This window comes from Hirundo rustica, chromosome 9 (genome assembly GCF_015227805.2).
Source record: "Hirundo rustica isolate bHirRus1 chromosome 9, bHirRus1.pri.v3, whole genome shotgun sequence".
Lineage (NCBI taxonomy): Eukaryota > Metazoa > Chordata > Aves > Passeriformes > Hirundinidae > Hirundo > Hirundo rustica.
The window spans coordinates 2,740,711-2,753,154 of NC_053458.1; the positions used below are offsets into that span (position 1 = coordinate 2,740,711).

At 41.6% G+C, this 12,444-nt stretch overlaps 1 protein-coding gene across 12 annotated transcripts in view; it reads right to left on the reverse strand.

Moving 5' to 3' along the window:
* Positions 1-12,444, reverse strand: part of NFIA (nuclear factor I A) — a 244,661-nt gene that overhangs the window by 47,753 nt on the left and 184,464 nt on the right. For 6 of the 12 annotated variants that reach the window (XM_040072268.2, XM_040072269.2, XM_040072272.2 and 3 more), the window contains 2 exons: positions 8,340-8,426; positions 7,220-7,258 (listed from right to left, as the gene is read on the reverse strand). The exons of 5 other annotated variants lie outside the window; for them this stretch is intronic. In XM_040072268.2, the coding sequence (XP_039928202.1) occupies positions 7,220-7,258; positions 8,340-8,426 (126 nt within the window). The remainder of the gene's footprint in view (positions 1-7,219; positions 7,259-8,339; positions 8,427-12,444) is intronic. One more of the 12 variants, XM_040072270.2, reaches the window with a different exon arrangement.

Genomic DNA, 12,444 nt, shown 5'->3' on the forward strand with positions numbered 1-12,444 from the left:
GGGATGTTGATTGCAATATGCAGGAGCCTTCTTGTACTTTATACTCTGCACTGCTGGGTCTTAATGGTTTCAGTGAGGCTTTGGAGTTTATATTTCTGTAAGTTAAATAAAGTGAGGGAATGGTTTGAGTTCCAGTTTTGTACTTGCAGCTTTCTGCCTCGAATCTTGTTTGCTACAGGGTTTGCTGTTATGGTGGCTTTTTCCCCATGGCAGGAAAGGTTGCAGACTTTAACATTTTAAAAATCAAAGCTTAGAACTGACTATGGTAAATGAAAAATATTGTTGTGGTGTTTTAGTTGGGTTTGGTTTTTTTTTTTTTTTAATATAATTTTCATTTGGTCTTGGGGACTTTGGAGTAGGAACAAAAGCAAGGATTGGTTCAGTTTTGGGGGAGGAGAGAAAAGGAGGTTGAACTGAGGTGTTTCAATGAAATATTCCAGTGCAGCCTGCTGGAATTTCTGCTCCAGTGGGATGTAACTTTGTCATGGCATGTCCATATTCAGGACAAGGACACTCAAAGGATCTAACGGTGCTGTTGACCCAGATTTCCTTATGATGGAAGAACTGGGGATGGAAACACCAAAGGAGTGTCAGCCCCAGCACTAAGTGCAAAGTATTACGGACACTCCAAGTGACTTTTATGCACAGGGAAGGTCACTAAAATTTCCCAGCATGGGAGCTGCTCCAAGAGCAAGGTTGTGCAGCCCATGAGCAGGGACCCAGGTGGGACATGAGTTACCTGAGCCCTGGGCAGGTGACAGAGGTCGGGGGAGGAGTGAGATCTCAACTCTACTGCTCAGGAGCTCCCTGCTTTCCCTGGCTACAAACCCTCTTCAGGGTTATGGCAAAGATAATAAAGCTTAAAAAAAAAAATGAAACAGCTTTTCTTTTACCCCCGTGTTAAAAAAAGCCCTGCAGGACTCATCTCTAAACCACAGCAGGGAGAAGGGGCAGAGGCAGTGGAATATGTTTTAAAGCTGCAGCAAGTTGGTGTGATTGTGTCCAAACACGGGAACTTGAGGAGCTACAAAGGAGCTGATGAATGACCTTGAGTGTGGCAATGCTGAGCAGTGTCATGTTCATATGGGGATGGGTTTTATAAGGTCGAGGCAGAGGCTTTCATGTGAAAATAGAGATTTTAATGTAACCCTGTGCAGGGGAATTGAGTAGGAAAACAATCTAAAGCGCTGATAATTGGTTGCTGCTTTTGCTCTATTTGCTTGTTATCGTTCCGATTGCCATTATTATCACAAGTTTGGTTCATTTATTTATTTTTTCCCAGGGTATTTTGAAATGTATTGGTTTGGAACAGTCCAACTATACCATGTTTTTGTTTTGTTTGGGGTTTGTAATGACACATTTTATTTTGAGTGATCACATCCATCAGATCTCAAGAAAAAAATGGCTGCTTCCTAGTTCAGAAGAATATGCAAACAGGAGCTTAATTACATCACTTAATATTGACCAGGAGAAAGAAGAAGATGAGCTTGCCAGCTCATTTCCAAAGCATGTTTTGTCCTTTAAGAGGGGAGGGTATGACAGAAAGTTAGGCAGTGCAAAGCAATTAGCATCATTCACATTTTATGTTGCGCTAGCATGGTGCTCTAGCAGCAAAATTCAAACATTCTTTGAATGGGTTAATAAAAGAAGAAATACAGTCGGCATGCAAGAAAAAGGTTTCCAAGAACAAGCCAAAATATGTCCCATTCTTCTAAATTTATCACAGCCATGTCACATTATCCTTGAGACTGCCAGGAATGTCAATTTTTTTGCAATTTAAAAAAAATATCTCATTTAGCACCATATGTTTGGTTAATGTGCCTGATATATCCTGCGTATTCTTTAGTCCATCCATTTCTAATACTCATTTTCTTCTCTGTTTTTTTTTCTTTTTTTTCCCCTCTCCTCCCCTTGCTAAGCCATATGTTACAATGCTGGTCATTCTGCCGAAGCTCCTTTCGGGAGCTGAGGGCGAGGGGACTCTTGTTTAATCACCCAGAAAAACTTTGAATTCTACAAGTCTCACTGAGGTGAGCAGTCTCAACACTTGAGTTAGTTGTAGGTGCCTACGAAAATCAGGCCACCTATGAGGAGGCACAGTGTATATTAAGTGCGAGGAAGGAACTAGAGGTAGATGGCTAAATACTGAATTAGGTGTTTAATTTCTGGCACCCACGTTTGAGACTCTTGGCTAGTTTTAAGGGTCTTCTGCTCCATACCTAATGAGTTTTAACACATTTAGCGGCCCCCAGACCGCAGGGCCCCTCCTGTGCTGCTCAGGGATGCAGGAAATTAAAAAGTTAAGGCTGAAGGTAGCTTGGGCAGAGCTGGGGATGCATCCCGGGAGGACGGTGCTGCCTTGCACGGCTTTCCTCAGCATTGATCCCGGGAGCCAGCGATTACTGGGGACCACTGCACTGAAGACCAGATTTCAGCACTTGACAGCACCCTGAGGAAGGGGCAGTGCCAGCTCTAAGGACACCTCTGAGTCCCTGCTCTCCTCTCTCTGCTCTCTGGTGCAGGGCAGCAACGAATTCCAATCTCCCCCAGCCGGTCTCAGCTGCGCTGGCCGGTGGATAGGGAATGGAGCCAAGGATCCTCCCTGTTCCCTGCCTCTTTCCATCCATCTGCTCTGAGCAAGGAATAAACAAGAACAGCCAGAACACAACGGCTGGGTAACCCAGGTGGGGGTTAAAAGTGTTCCTCACTATTCTGTGGATAGGACTCTTGTCCAAATCACAGTCACACCTGGCACTTTTAGGAAGCACAGCTTTCAGAATCCAGGTCTGAGTCTCCTCTGAATATTATTTAGAGCGAGGGAGAGGAGAATCAGACTTTGCCTGTTTTCATCTTATGGCAGCTTTTAACTACAGTTAATTGCTAAATAAAAGAAGAAAATAAAGGGATTTGTGGCATAAAATGCAGATGGAAGCCTGAGTGGGTGCGTTACTTTAACTTACTGTACTTGTGTTCATGTGATTCTCGATGTATGCCAAACATATATGGTCTGAGCCTGCTCCCTTTGACATAAATCTGCTTTGTTCACTGGACAGAGGGAACCTGATCAAAGACCATGATGGTGCTAAATGGAACAAGATGTGCACTTTTGTATTTTTTTTTTTTCCAAAAGGAAATATTAATTTGACATCGGTTTTTCAGCTGAGAAGAATTTTAATTGCAGTACACAATAAGCAGAAAATTCAGACAACAATAATCTTGAAACTGTTAGCAGCATTATATTTCTATCAAGGAATTTGTGCGCTTTTTCAACATTAGAGCTTTCTGAATTTTCATTAATTTGGCATTTCCCTAAACACACGAGTTATTATTTTGTTCATTCCACATCATGCATCACACCCTTCTGCTCAAATGCATAATGCAAGCGCAAATGGGATCCTTGTCCTTGGGAGACTCTGGTTACTGGAGCCATTGGATGTTGAAGTCCCGCAGAAAGACTTTCCAAAACTCTGCACTTCGCAAACCTCCAGCCCAAGTTTAATCAGTGAGTGCACAGGAAAACTTCGTGTTCCTCATCTTCTAAGGGGCACTGGAGCATTGTGATGGGTTTAATTCCTCTACCTCCTTATGTTTGCCAGTACTAGAAACGCACCACATAAGAGTCTTCCTCGAGTACAGCTAAAGGTCTTCAAATGTTCATGTATGAGGCTGATACATATTTAAATGGACCAGAAAATGATGCGTGAGAATTGAATGCACAAATCCTCCCCAGCACAAACAAAAGTATCTGTGAACCTCTTTTCCATGTACCTACCCACGTGCCCCACTAAAAAACCAGGATTAACTCCAATGGAGTGAACGGAGTCACAGCAAGAGGAGAACGATCCCCCTTCTCTCCAAATCTACATCCAATTTCACTTGATTAATTACTGACATTATTCTACCTGCACACATCTCACACAACAACTCCATCTCTCGTCAGCTACATTGGTAGACCAGATCGTATTCATCTCCAAAGACCTTTGGATAATTACCCCAATATTCCCAGAAGCTCTCTGCCACTAGACTCTTGATGGGGATTTCACAACAAAAGCTATGAGTGAAACATGGTCTGGATCCTCCTTCCCAAGGCACACTAGGAAAAGGAATCATGGAAGCTTAGGTATTACCAGATGGACCATGAACTCAACAACATGCAGAACGGACAGATGATGCAGAAAAACAAGTCGGCTGTTGAAGGAAAAAACTGATATATGGGAAGCATTTTTCAAGGAGTTTCCATCCTTCTGTGTGAATTATTCCAGCAATTCCACTGAAATCAGTATCAACAGAAAGGCTGATCAGCCGCCTTTTTTTTTTTTTTTTTTTTCTTTTTTTCTTTTTTAATTCCTGGGGAATTCCTAATTTCAAGCTTCTTGAAATGTTGACGGCTACACTCCTGCCAGTCATAGTAAGTCTGTTCAATTTAGTGCTGAGCAAACTTTGTCATCAGCCGAGATACGATCACACTGACTGCCATCCATCAGTTTACTGTATTAATTGCTCCAGTGTACACAAAATACAACACAGATGGAAATTCACTCATCCTAATGAAGTGCTCTTTAGTTTCTACGTTCTGAATGGGTACGGACTCCCCTGGTTGCAGCCGGAGTTACCACGATCACTGATTAACTACCTGCCAGTGGAGCACCTCGCTTCACAAGGCTAAATCCAGCTTAATAAACAGTGATTTTTACAGAAGAAAAATGAAAGCTCCCCCTCTATCCACTTATCAAACTGCTGCATATGCATCACCAACACACACATCCAGTTTCCTCAGAACTCGACATCTGACAGATCATCAGGAAAACAGAGCTAATCTATCCGTACCCATCAACATCGTATCATAGGTGACTGCCAGATACTTAAGAAGCCATCCAAAAGAAATGTCACAACTCTTTTTCAAGACACTACAAAAGAAATGTTCCAAATAAAATAAAGCAAATGCACGCACAAGTAAATGAGCCAAAGAACTTAATAAAAAGAGATTGATTAAAATGAGGACCATAATGTTCAAAAAGGGCTGAGAGATAGAGAGAGAGAGGTGCCAAAGGCGCATTAAATGGATTCAATGGCTTTAGGTTTTAAATGCTTTTGGACTCCTCAGCAAGTTTTAGCCAAAAGTGATAATTCAAGTTAGAATCAAAATTCTGATGTCACTTAGGGAAAAGGAAGGTTGAAATTTCTCCTTTGCAAATGAGCACAGATCCATTTACAAAGGAGAAATATCAGTTTATAGTGATGGACAACCTTGCCTACAGAATTTTAAAGCCGAGCACTATAATATTTGCAATTATTTTTAAATCCTACCCCATGAAAGTCTGCCTGAATTGTTTGGTACAAGGTTCTCACAGAGTGTATTACCTTGTCTGTTTGTATCCGTGTTTACAGCATCATCTGGATTGTTTTAGGTTGCTTAAGTTGGGCTTCACTCCTGCTTGCCACCCAAGCAGTTCTTTCAATAACTAATAAACTAGTACTCAACAACTTACCAATTTCTTCAAAACATAATCTCATGAGTTACATATTTAAAAACTTTAATGAGATGAGCAATAAGCAGCGGGGTAGCAGTTCAGTTCTGCCTTTGAGTTAATGTCAGCTTCGGCGTAATTTTCCATTGTATAAATATATATCGCAAGAAGAATTAAAAAAAAGAAAAAATTCTAATGACGTCTTTAGACATCTCGTCTAAAATTCATGACTACATTTGTTTCATTTCAAATGCTACTTGAGAGTTTTTCAGCACACTTGGCAGATTAGATATAGCAGCAGGGACAAACTGCAGCCATCCATAGGAGAATATACCTTTATGTGGGTGCTTTGGGGATGGAACATCTATAGCTGCAAGGCAAAAAATGCCATCATAAATTTGGATGGCATTTACAAAGCCCTCTAAAAAGTCTTTGCATATGATTATAGCTGAGGTATGATATTTTTGCAAGTAAAAGACCCAGAATAGATTTATGTTTCAACTATATCTTCCTGAGATGCATATGGATCCTAAATTGCGAGTGATACTAAAGGGAATCTTAGTAACTGAAGAGGATGGAGTAAAATTTTGGGGGGTTTTATTTATTTAATTTCCTTAAAAATCATTTGCTCATTATTTGCATGTCATCAAGCCATCACTGGCTACCCGGGCTATATATAACAATGATGGCTGCTGAACGCCCCAGGCATGAGATGGAGATGGGCAAATATGCAGATTTTCTCAGCTTGTGACCTCATTTACTGCATGGTAATGTTTTCAAATGACTTTTATGATGACAAGACTAAGTTTGGTGCTAATATTGGTTTTGAAGATTTAATCGGTGTACACTGCCATTGAATGTGTGTTTTACTTAATAAAAGAGCTGTGGTCAGGATTGAAAATAGCCCAGGTGATTTACCACGGACTGTAAAGCCATCTGATTTCTGCACAATTTGAGGTGAAGAGTTTATAGGTTATTCCAAAGGAAGAAAGAGTTGCAAACTGAATTCATGTGCATTGTACCAAGGGATTTATAATTTTGCAGGTTGAGAGCATACTCATGGAACTGTTCTGTTTTGGAATCCTGTGGTTCTTGGTGTTTTTACCCTCTGACTGCTGCATTTGACAGTCACAGACAGGGACTGAACACTCGTAACACCAGAAATAATTTTGTAGCTGACCTGCAGCTGCTGCGCTCCTTCCTGGGAATGCCCACATCCAGTTGCACACTGGAATGGCACTGGGCCACCACCAGGGAGAGACTGAAACCCCTTCCCCACAGGTGATATCAGACAGGTGAGATCAGCCTCCCTTCTCTGCATTCCCAGTGGCTCCAGGATTCCCTGAGGGAAGGCAGAGCACGGCAGTTTGGCTTTTCGCTGTTTCCAGAGGAGCCTGGATGGTCCTGCTGCCTGCAGGTCTGCTCCTGGGAGCTGCCCAAGCCCTCTGTCACATGCTGGGCAGGTGAAAACACACCTGGCAGAGAGGCAGAGGGCTGCCAGGGGAAAACCCCCCCGCAAGTTCCATGAAAACAGGCAGGGCAAGGGCAGAGGTGACATGTGAGTGCTCCCTCCAGCGCTGGCACTCTGGCAAAGTGCTTAGCACGAGCTCTGTCCTTGCTAGACACCGGAGAATCCACACCAGAGAGAGAAGAGGAAGGGGGGGGCACCTGGGACATCCCCCCCAAACCAACACAAAAACTCTGCGCACCGAGAACGAGAGCATTGGCATTGTTTGAATAAGCACACCCACCATGAAGTGCTCCGCGGTGTTCGGGGTTTCTTAGATATCCTGATTTTATAAAAGAAAGTAAAAGAAGAAAAAAGAAACAAGGTGAGAGAGAACACTATCATATTTTGTAGCAAGCAGGATACTGTGTGAAATCTTGGCCCAGTGAAGTGATAAAAGGGGAAGCTTTCAGTTTGCTTAAGGGAAAACTTACACGAGCAAATAGAGAAATTACCAAAATACCACATTGCAGAAAGTGGGTGCATTTAGGTTCAATTAAGCTGTAAAAAGGAAAATGGCAGTTTAGGTTACAAAAACCAAGGGACACAGGGAGCTATCAGAAGCAACTTTACAAGATTTGTGTGCATGAGGATGCTGCTTCACTGGACCAAGAAAGCTACAGTATGGGACAGGATTTTTCTTTTATCAGACACTTTGGCTAGATAGCTTTGTCCAACCTTAGAAACTGCTGCTCTGGCATTATGAAATAATCCTACATAACTTGATCTCATGAGCTTAGGAACACAGAAAAATAGCCATGCCAAATCAGATTACAGGGATCCACCTAGTCCAGAATCCTCTCCCTGACAGTGGGAACTAATGGACGCCTAGAAAAGAGTAAAAATACCAGGGAAAGCATACAGTGGTAATTCTCCAAAACACTCTCCCAAATGCTTTGTGATTCAAGGACTTCTAGGACAAAGTTGATATCATAGTATTGAAGCTGCTCGAATCCAAATGCACAGATTTACATCCCCCACCTCCTCCCCTTTTTTTTTTTTTTTTTTTTGGATTTCTACCCCCATGAGATTTCTACCAGTCACACAGAAAAGGTTTCACAGTTTGGTGCTGGCAAGTCCAGCGTTCTTGCCACTAACTCAGAATGAGCTAACAGCTTTCAAAAGCCCAATGATGTTATGTGTATAAGAGCATCCAACACTTTTTCCTACGTAAAAAGAGTGACATGTGTGCTGAGGTGCTCGGAGCGTAAATACTTTGGGAGATTTTTTTTTTTTTTAATCTTAAAAAAAAAAAAAAAAGGAAAAAAAAAGCAAGAATCTGGCTGTAAATTGATAATAACATTTTTCAGTATATGTGTAAAACACATGTTTCAGAAGAATAGAAGAGAGAAACTGTCACTCACTGGGAAGCTTTAGAGCTATCTGGCTCCCTGGGAAACTGCATGCAACTATTCTGGTGTCCAAGGGTTTGACCAGTGAGTTTCCTCTTCCTGCAAAGAATGAATGCAGAAGTAATAGAAAGTCTGAGGGGGAAGATTTTAGCAAATGGCTAAAGATAATCCTATTCTGCCCACTCCAGCAGGTTGGAAGCAGGTGGTGGTGGTGGAAGAAAAAGGGTGGGAGAGGAGAAACGCCTCCGTGTCCCTCCCAGGAGCTGGCACAGGGAAGGGCAGGAGGGAGAGACCCAAAGCTGAGCCCGGTGAAATCCCTTGGTGTGTGGTCATCCCAGTCCCAGCTCTGCCACACAATGTCAGCACGTTCTGCTCTGATTCTCCGGGGCCTGGCTGCGACTCCCTTTCAGGATGGCTCAGCGGCACTCGGGGGCTGAAACTCAGCACTCTGGGCTTCACTAGGACAGAAATCCCATATTCCCAGACAGGAACACTGGCTTCTTAAGCATCCTGCTTAGTTTACTATCCACTATTCAGGGGGTGTTCAGAAAGTTTTCATTTTCTAATCGAATCGGTGCCTACACATGAATTTTTAACTTCATTTATTAAAAAAAAAAATCGGTAAAAGCAGGGGTCTTAAAAAAAAAAAAAAAAAAAAAAAAAGAAGAAGCTTATCCTTACATTTTTGATGGCATATTGACTTTGTAAGAGTCTACAGGCAGGAGTGATATATCAGGGAGTCCCTATAACTTTACTTAAAGCAAAAATTAGAAAGTGATCGGAAAGTTTTATAGAGGAGAGCAGAAACATAATTTTAAGCCTCTTAAAATTGCCTGAACTGTGAAATCAAGTAATGAACACTAGAAAAGGATCTGTCAGCTGGAATCAAAGCTTAGACTAGTCAGCATTTTCTTCCTAAACCTTATTATGGCAAAGATTTTTCATCTCTGCACTCTGTTCAGCCCAACAAATAAACCGACTTGACCTCCACCTGTTACCCGGTGAAGTTCGCTGTCATCTCTGACTAAACCCTTTTCTTTCCCTTCAAAGCCCTCGGCACCACTGAGAAGGTGGGAAGACACAGCTGTGCACTGACTCAAATTGATACCAGTTCATAACCAGACAGCGTTTCACAGTACAAATTACAAGCAACAGAGGAGAGGGGAGGAGGGGGAGGAAAAAAAAAAAAAAAAGAGAAAAAAAAATGTAGTGCCAATGAATTCTGGAAGGGGGCAACATTTTTCATCCATTTAACAATGAGATTTTCATTAAAAGAAGTTATTTTTCTTTTTTTGTTTGTTTTGGGGGTTTTTTTGGGTTTGTTTTTGTTTTATTTTCTTTTGTTTGGTGATATTATGGACGAGCATTTGAGGCAAGAAACATTTTGCTTATGCCATAACAATAAACCTGTGCTAACACCACAGAGGAAGGGCTGAAGAACATAATGGAAGCTATTTGTGTTGCTTTTATATTTCATAACTTGAGTGCATTACACTGGTTCAAAGAGGTTCAGCTCCTCATTGCACATAGATTTCTAGACTTAGGAACAGGTCACAGCTATATAATGCAACACTGCTAAATAAAGAGAATTAAATATTATGGAACACAGAACAGCAAGAAATGTGTCGTGAGGAAACCCGTGCAGTCATTTCTTCAGATATATCATTGTGGCAAAACCGTGTGAGAAGCTTTCTAATACAAAGACATATCAGAAAAAGCCATTTCATATAAAGTTGGACTTCTCTGGGTGATTAATGCTACGTTCAACAAAGGAGACAGTGTCTGTCTAATTACATTAAATACTTATCTTCTAGGGATTGGCAGGGTGTTTCTGCTCAATGTCACTTTTCATGACAATGTAATGATAGATCCGTTTACTTACCAGTGCCATTAGCAAAAATTGTACTGTTTTCTCAACTGCCCTCATATCACGAAAATATTTGATTAACATACTGCAGCTTATCTAATACTCTAAGCAACATATTCTGCATAGTTTTCTCTCTATTAAAAGAACAAGATTACAGCTTGTAAAATTTTTATTGCACTCACACAGAAATAAATGAATAATGTGTGATAATCGTTCAAGTACCTTACTAGTTCACAGAACAGGTTTATTTGATTTAGAATATTAACTTGTACTTAAAATATTAAGATTTTGGGGGAAACAAGCAAATAAACAAAGTCAGTACTCTGAGGCACTACTTCCCATCCAGGCTTTAGTTATTATTTCCTTTTCATTTCAGCACATGTTTTGAAACTTTTAATACCTTAGGGGAGGGGGAAGGAAAAAAAAAAAAAAAAAAAAAAGGAAAAAAGCTTTCATTCCTTTGCTGAAAAATAGATATGGCCATCTCCCAAGTCTTTAAAATTCACCACATCGTGAACTGACTCTTCAGAGTCATGCTACTGTGCCAACATCCAGCAAACAATGGATTCTCTGGAAGAATGTACCCAGCCAAGGCAGTTTATATAGTAATAAGATAATTTCATAAACTTATATTGAAGAGCGAGGCTGTGATGTAACATTCTAGCAGTATATATCAGCCACCTGATATTTACTAACAAGGTTAAACTCCTATCTGTTTGTCTCAGCACTCTTCATAATTCACTTTTTAATGGATGGACAGGAAAAGTCAGCAGTGTATGGCACAGATCATTTCTGAAATAGGACAAGACAGCTTACGGCAGTAGCTGCTCCAAAACACCCTTCCTGTTCCCACACAATCACATCAAGCCTGGACTTTGCAACTGCAGTGCTTCAAATCTACTCATAAATCCTTTAGGGGTGCGTTTCTATTTCCAAGTAAACCGGTGAATTTGAGAAACAAAGGATCCCGAGGAGGAGGAGGAGGAGGTGCCACCGTCAACTGGTGCCACGTACAGAGCATCAGTTCCCAGCTGCTTGGGATGGTATTCCTGGGCAGGAGAAGGCACGTGGGGAGCTGTCTTCCTCCCGTGAGGAGTGAGGACATCAGCCCCATTTTGTTACAGCTCCTCACGCTGCCACGAAATGGCAGCAAGGACGCACCAAAATCGACTGGCACGAGGCACGGATCGACACAGCCATGCAGAATCAACCAAAACTGCCTTAAAATCCCTTGCAAGTGACTCTTGCAGCCAGAGGATGACACCACAGCCAACTGCCACATGCGACTCTCCAAATTAATAATGGATTTAGGATATTCATTCCCTGAGCTGCGAGGGTTCGGGGTGTGTCTGCAATTATCGAGATATAAGTCTGACACACATTATCCTTCTATCAATGTCATTTCCCTTAGTAGCCAACAGATTATCAGCAGCTTTGTGATATTCCAGGTGTCAAAGAAGAATTAAAACCACAACAATTGCACAAACAAAGGGACAAAAGATGGGATACGTGTTTCTGAGCCCTGCATATCAATTTAATATGTGCAGCTGACAATGATGCAAATGTCCTCGGGAGAGAGGCAGCAAGATCCGTGCCCAAACATACACACACCACTGTCAGCAAGATGGCAGGGAACAGAAGCAGTAGGATTCCCAGCCCAGGACACATGCCTCAGCAGGCAGAGCAACCCAACGAAACAATCCTCTGGTTGGGGAGAATTTTGGAAGCACCTGATATGGAAAAGGGCCCTAAACAAGCCAGATGGTACTTTTAGCTGGCAGCAGAAAGTAGGAGACAGCCAAAAACATTACAGCATTTCCCCAAGAGGCCAGCAAATCGATTTTTAACCATTTTTTTTTTTTTTTAAAGCGGTGCTATGAATATGAAAAATAATGTTTCGATGCCTTTTTAAAATCGCTAATTTTATGGATAATACACTTACAGAGGACACAACTGGAAGAGAGGAGAGAGCAATGGATTTTGACTTTCCCAGGGTGGTTGTATATTTGACATCAAGTTTCTATTCAGTCACTGCCACTGTTTACTCAGAATTAAGTGTCAGTTTTTGTTCTGGGTTTTCCACACAACATTAAAGAGAGAAATCCAGCAAAAGTGGAGAAATAGCACTGTAAAATCACAATAGCACAACAGTTCACAGGGCATGGGAGAAATGTGGTTTGTAAGCCTGCTTTGTCCTCTTAAAACCTTCCCCCCCCTCCCAAATTAATGGGTTTCTAGATGATCATTTTT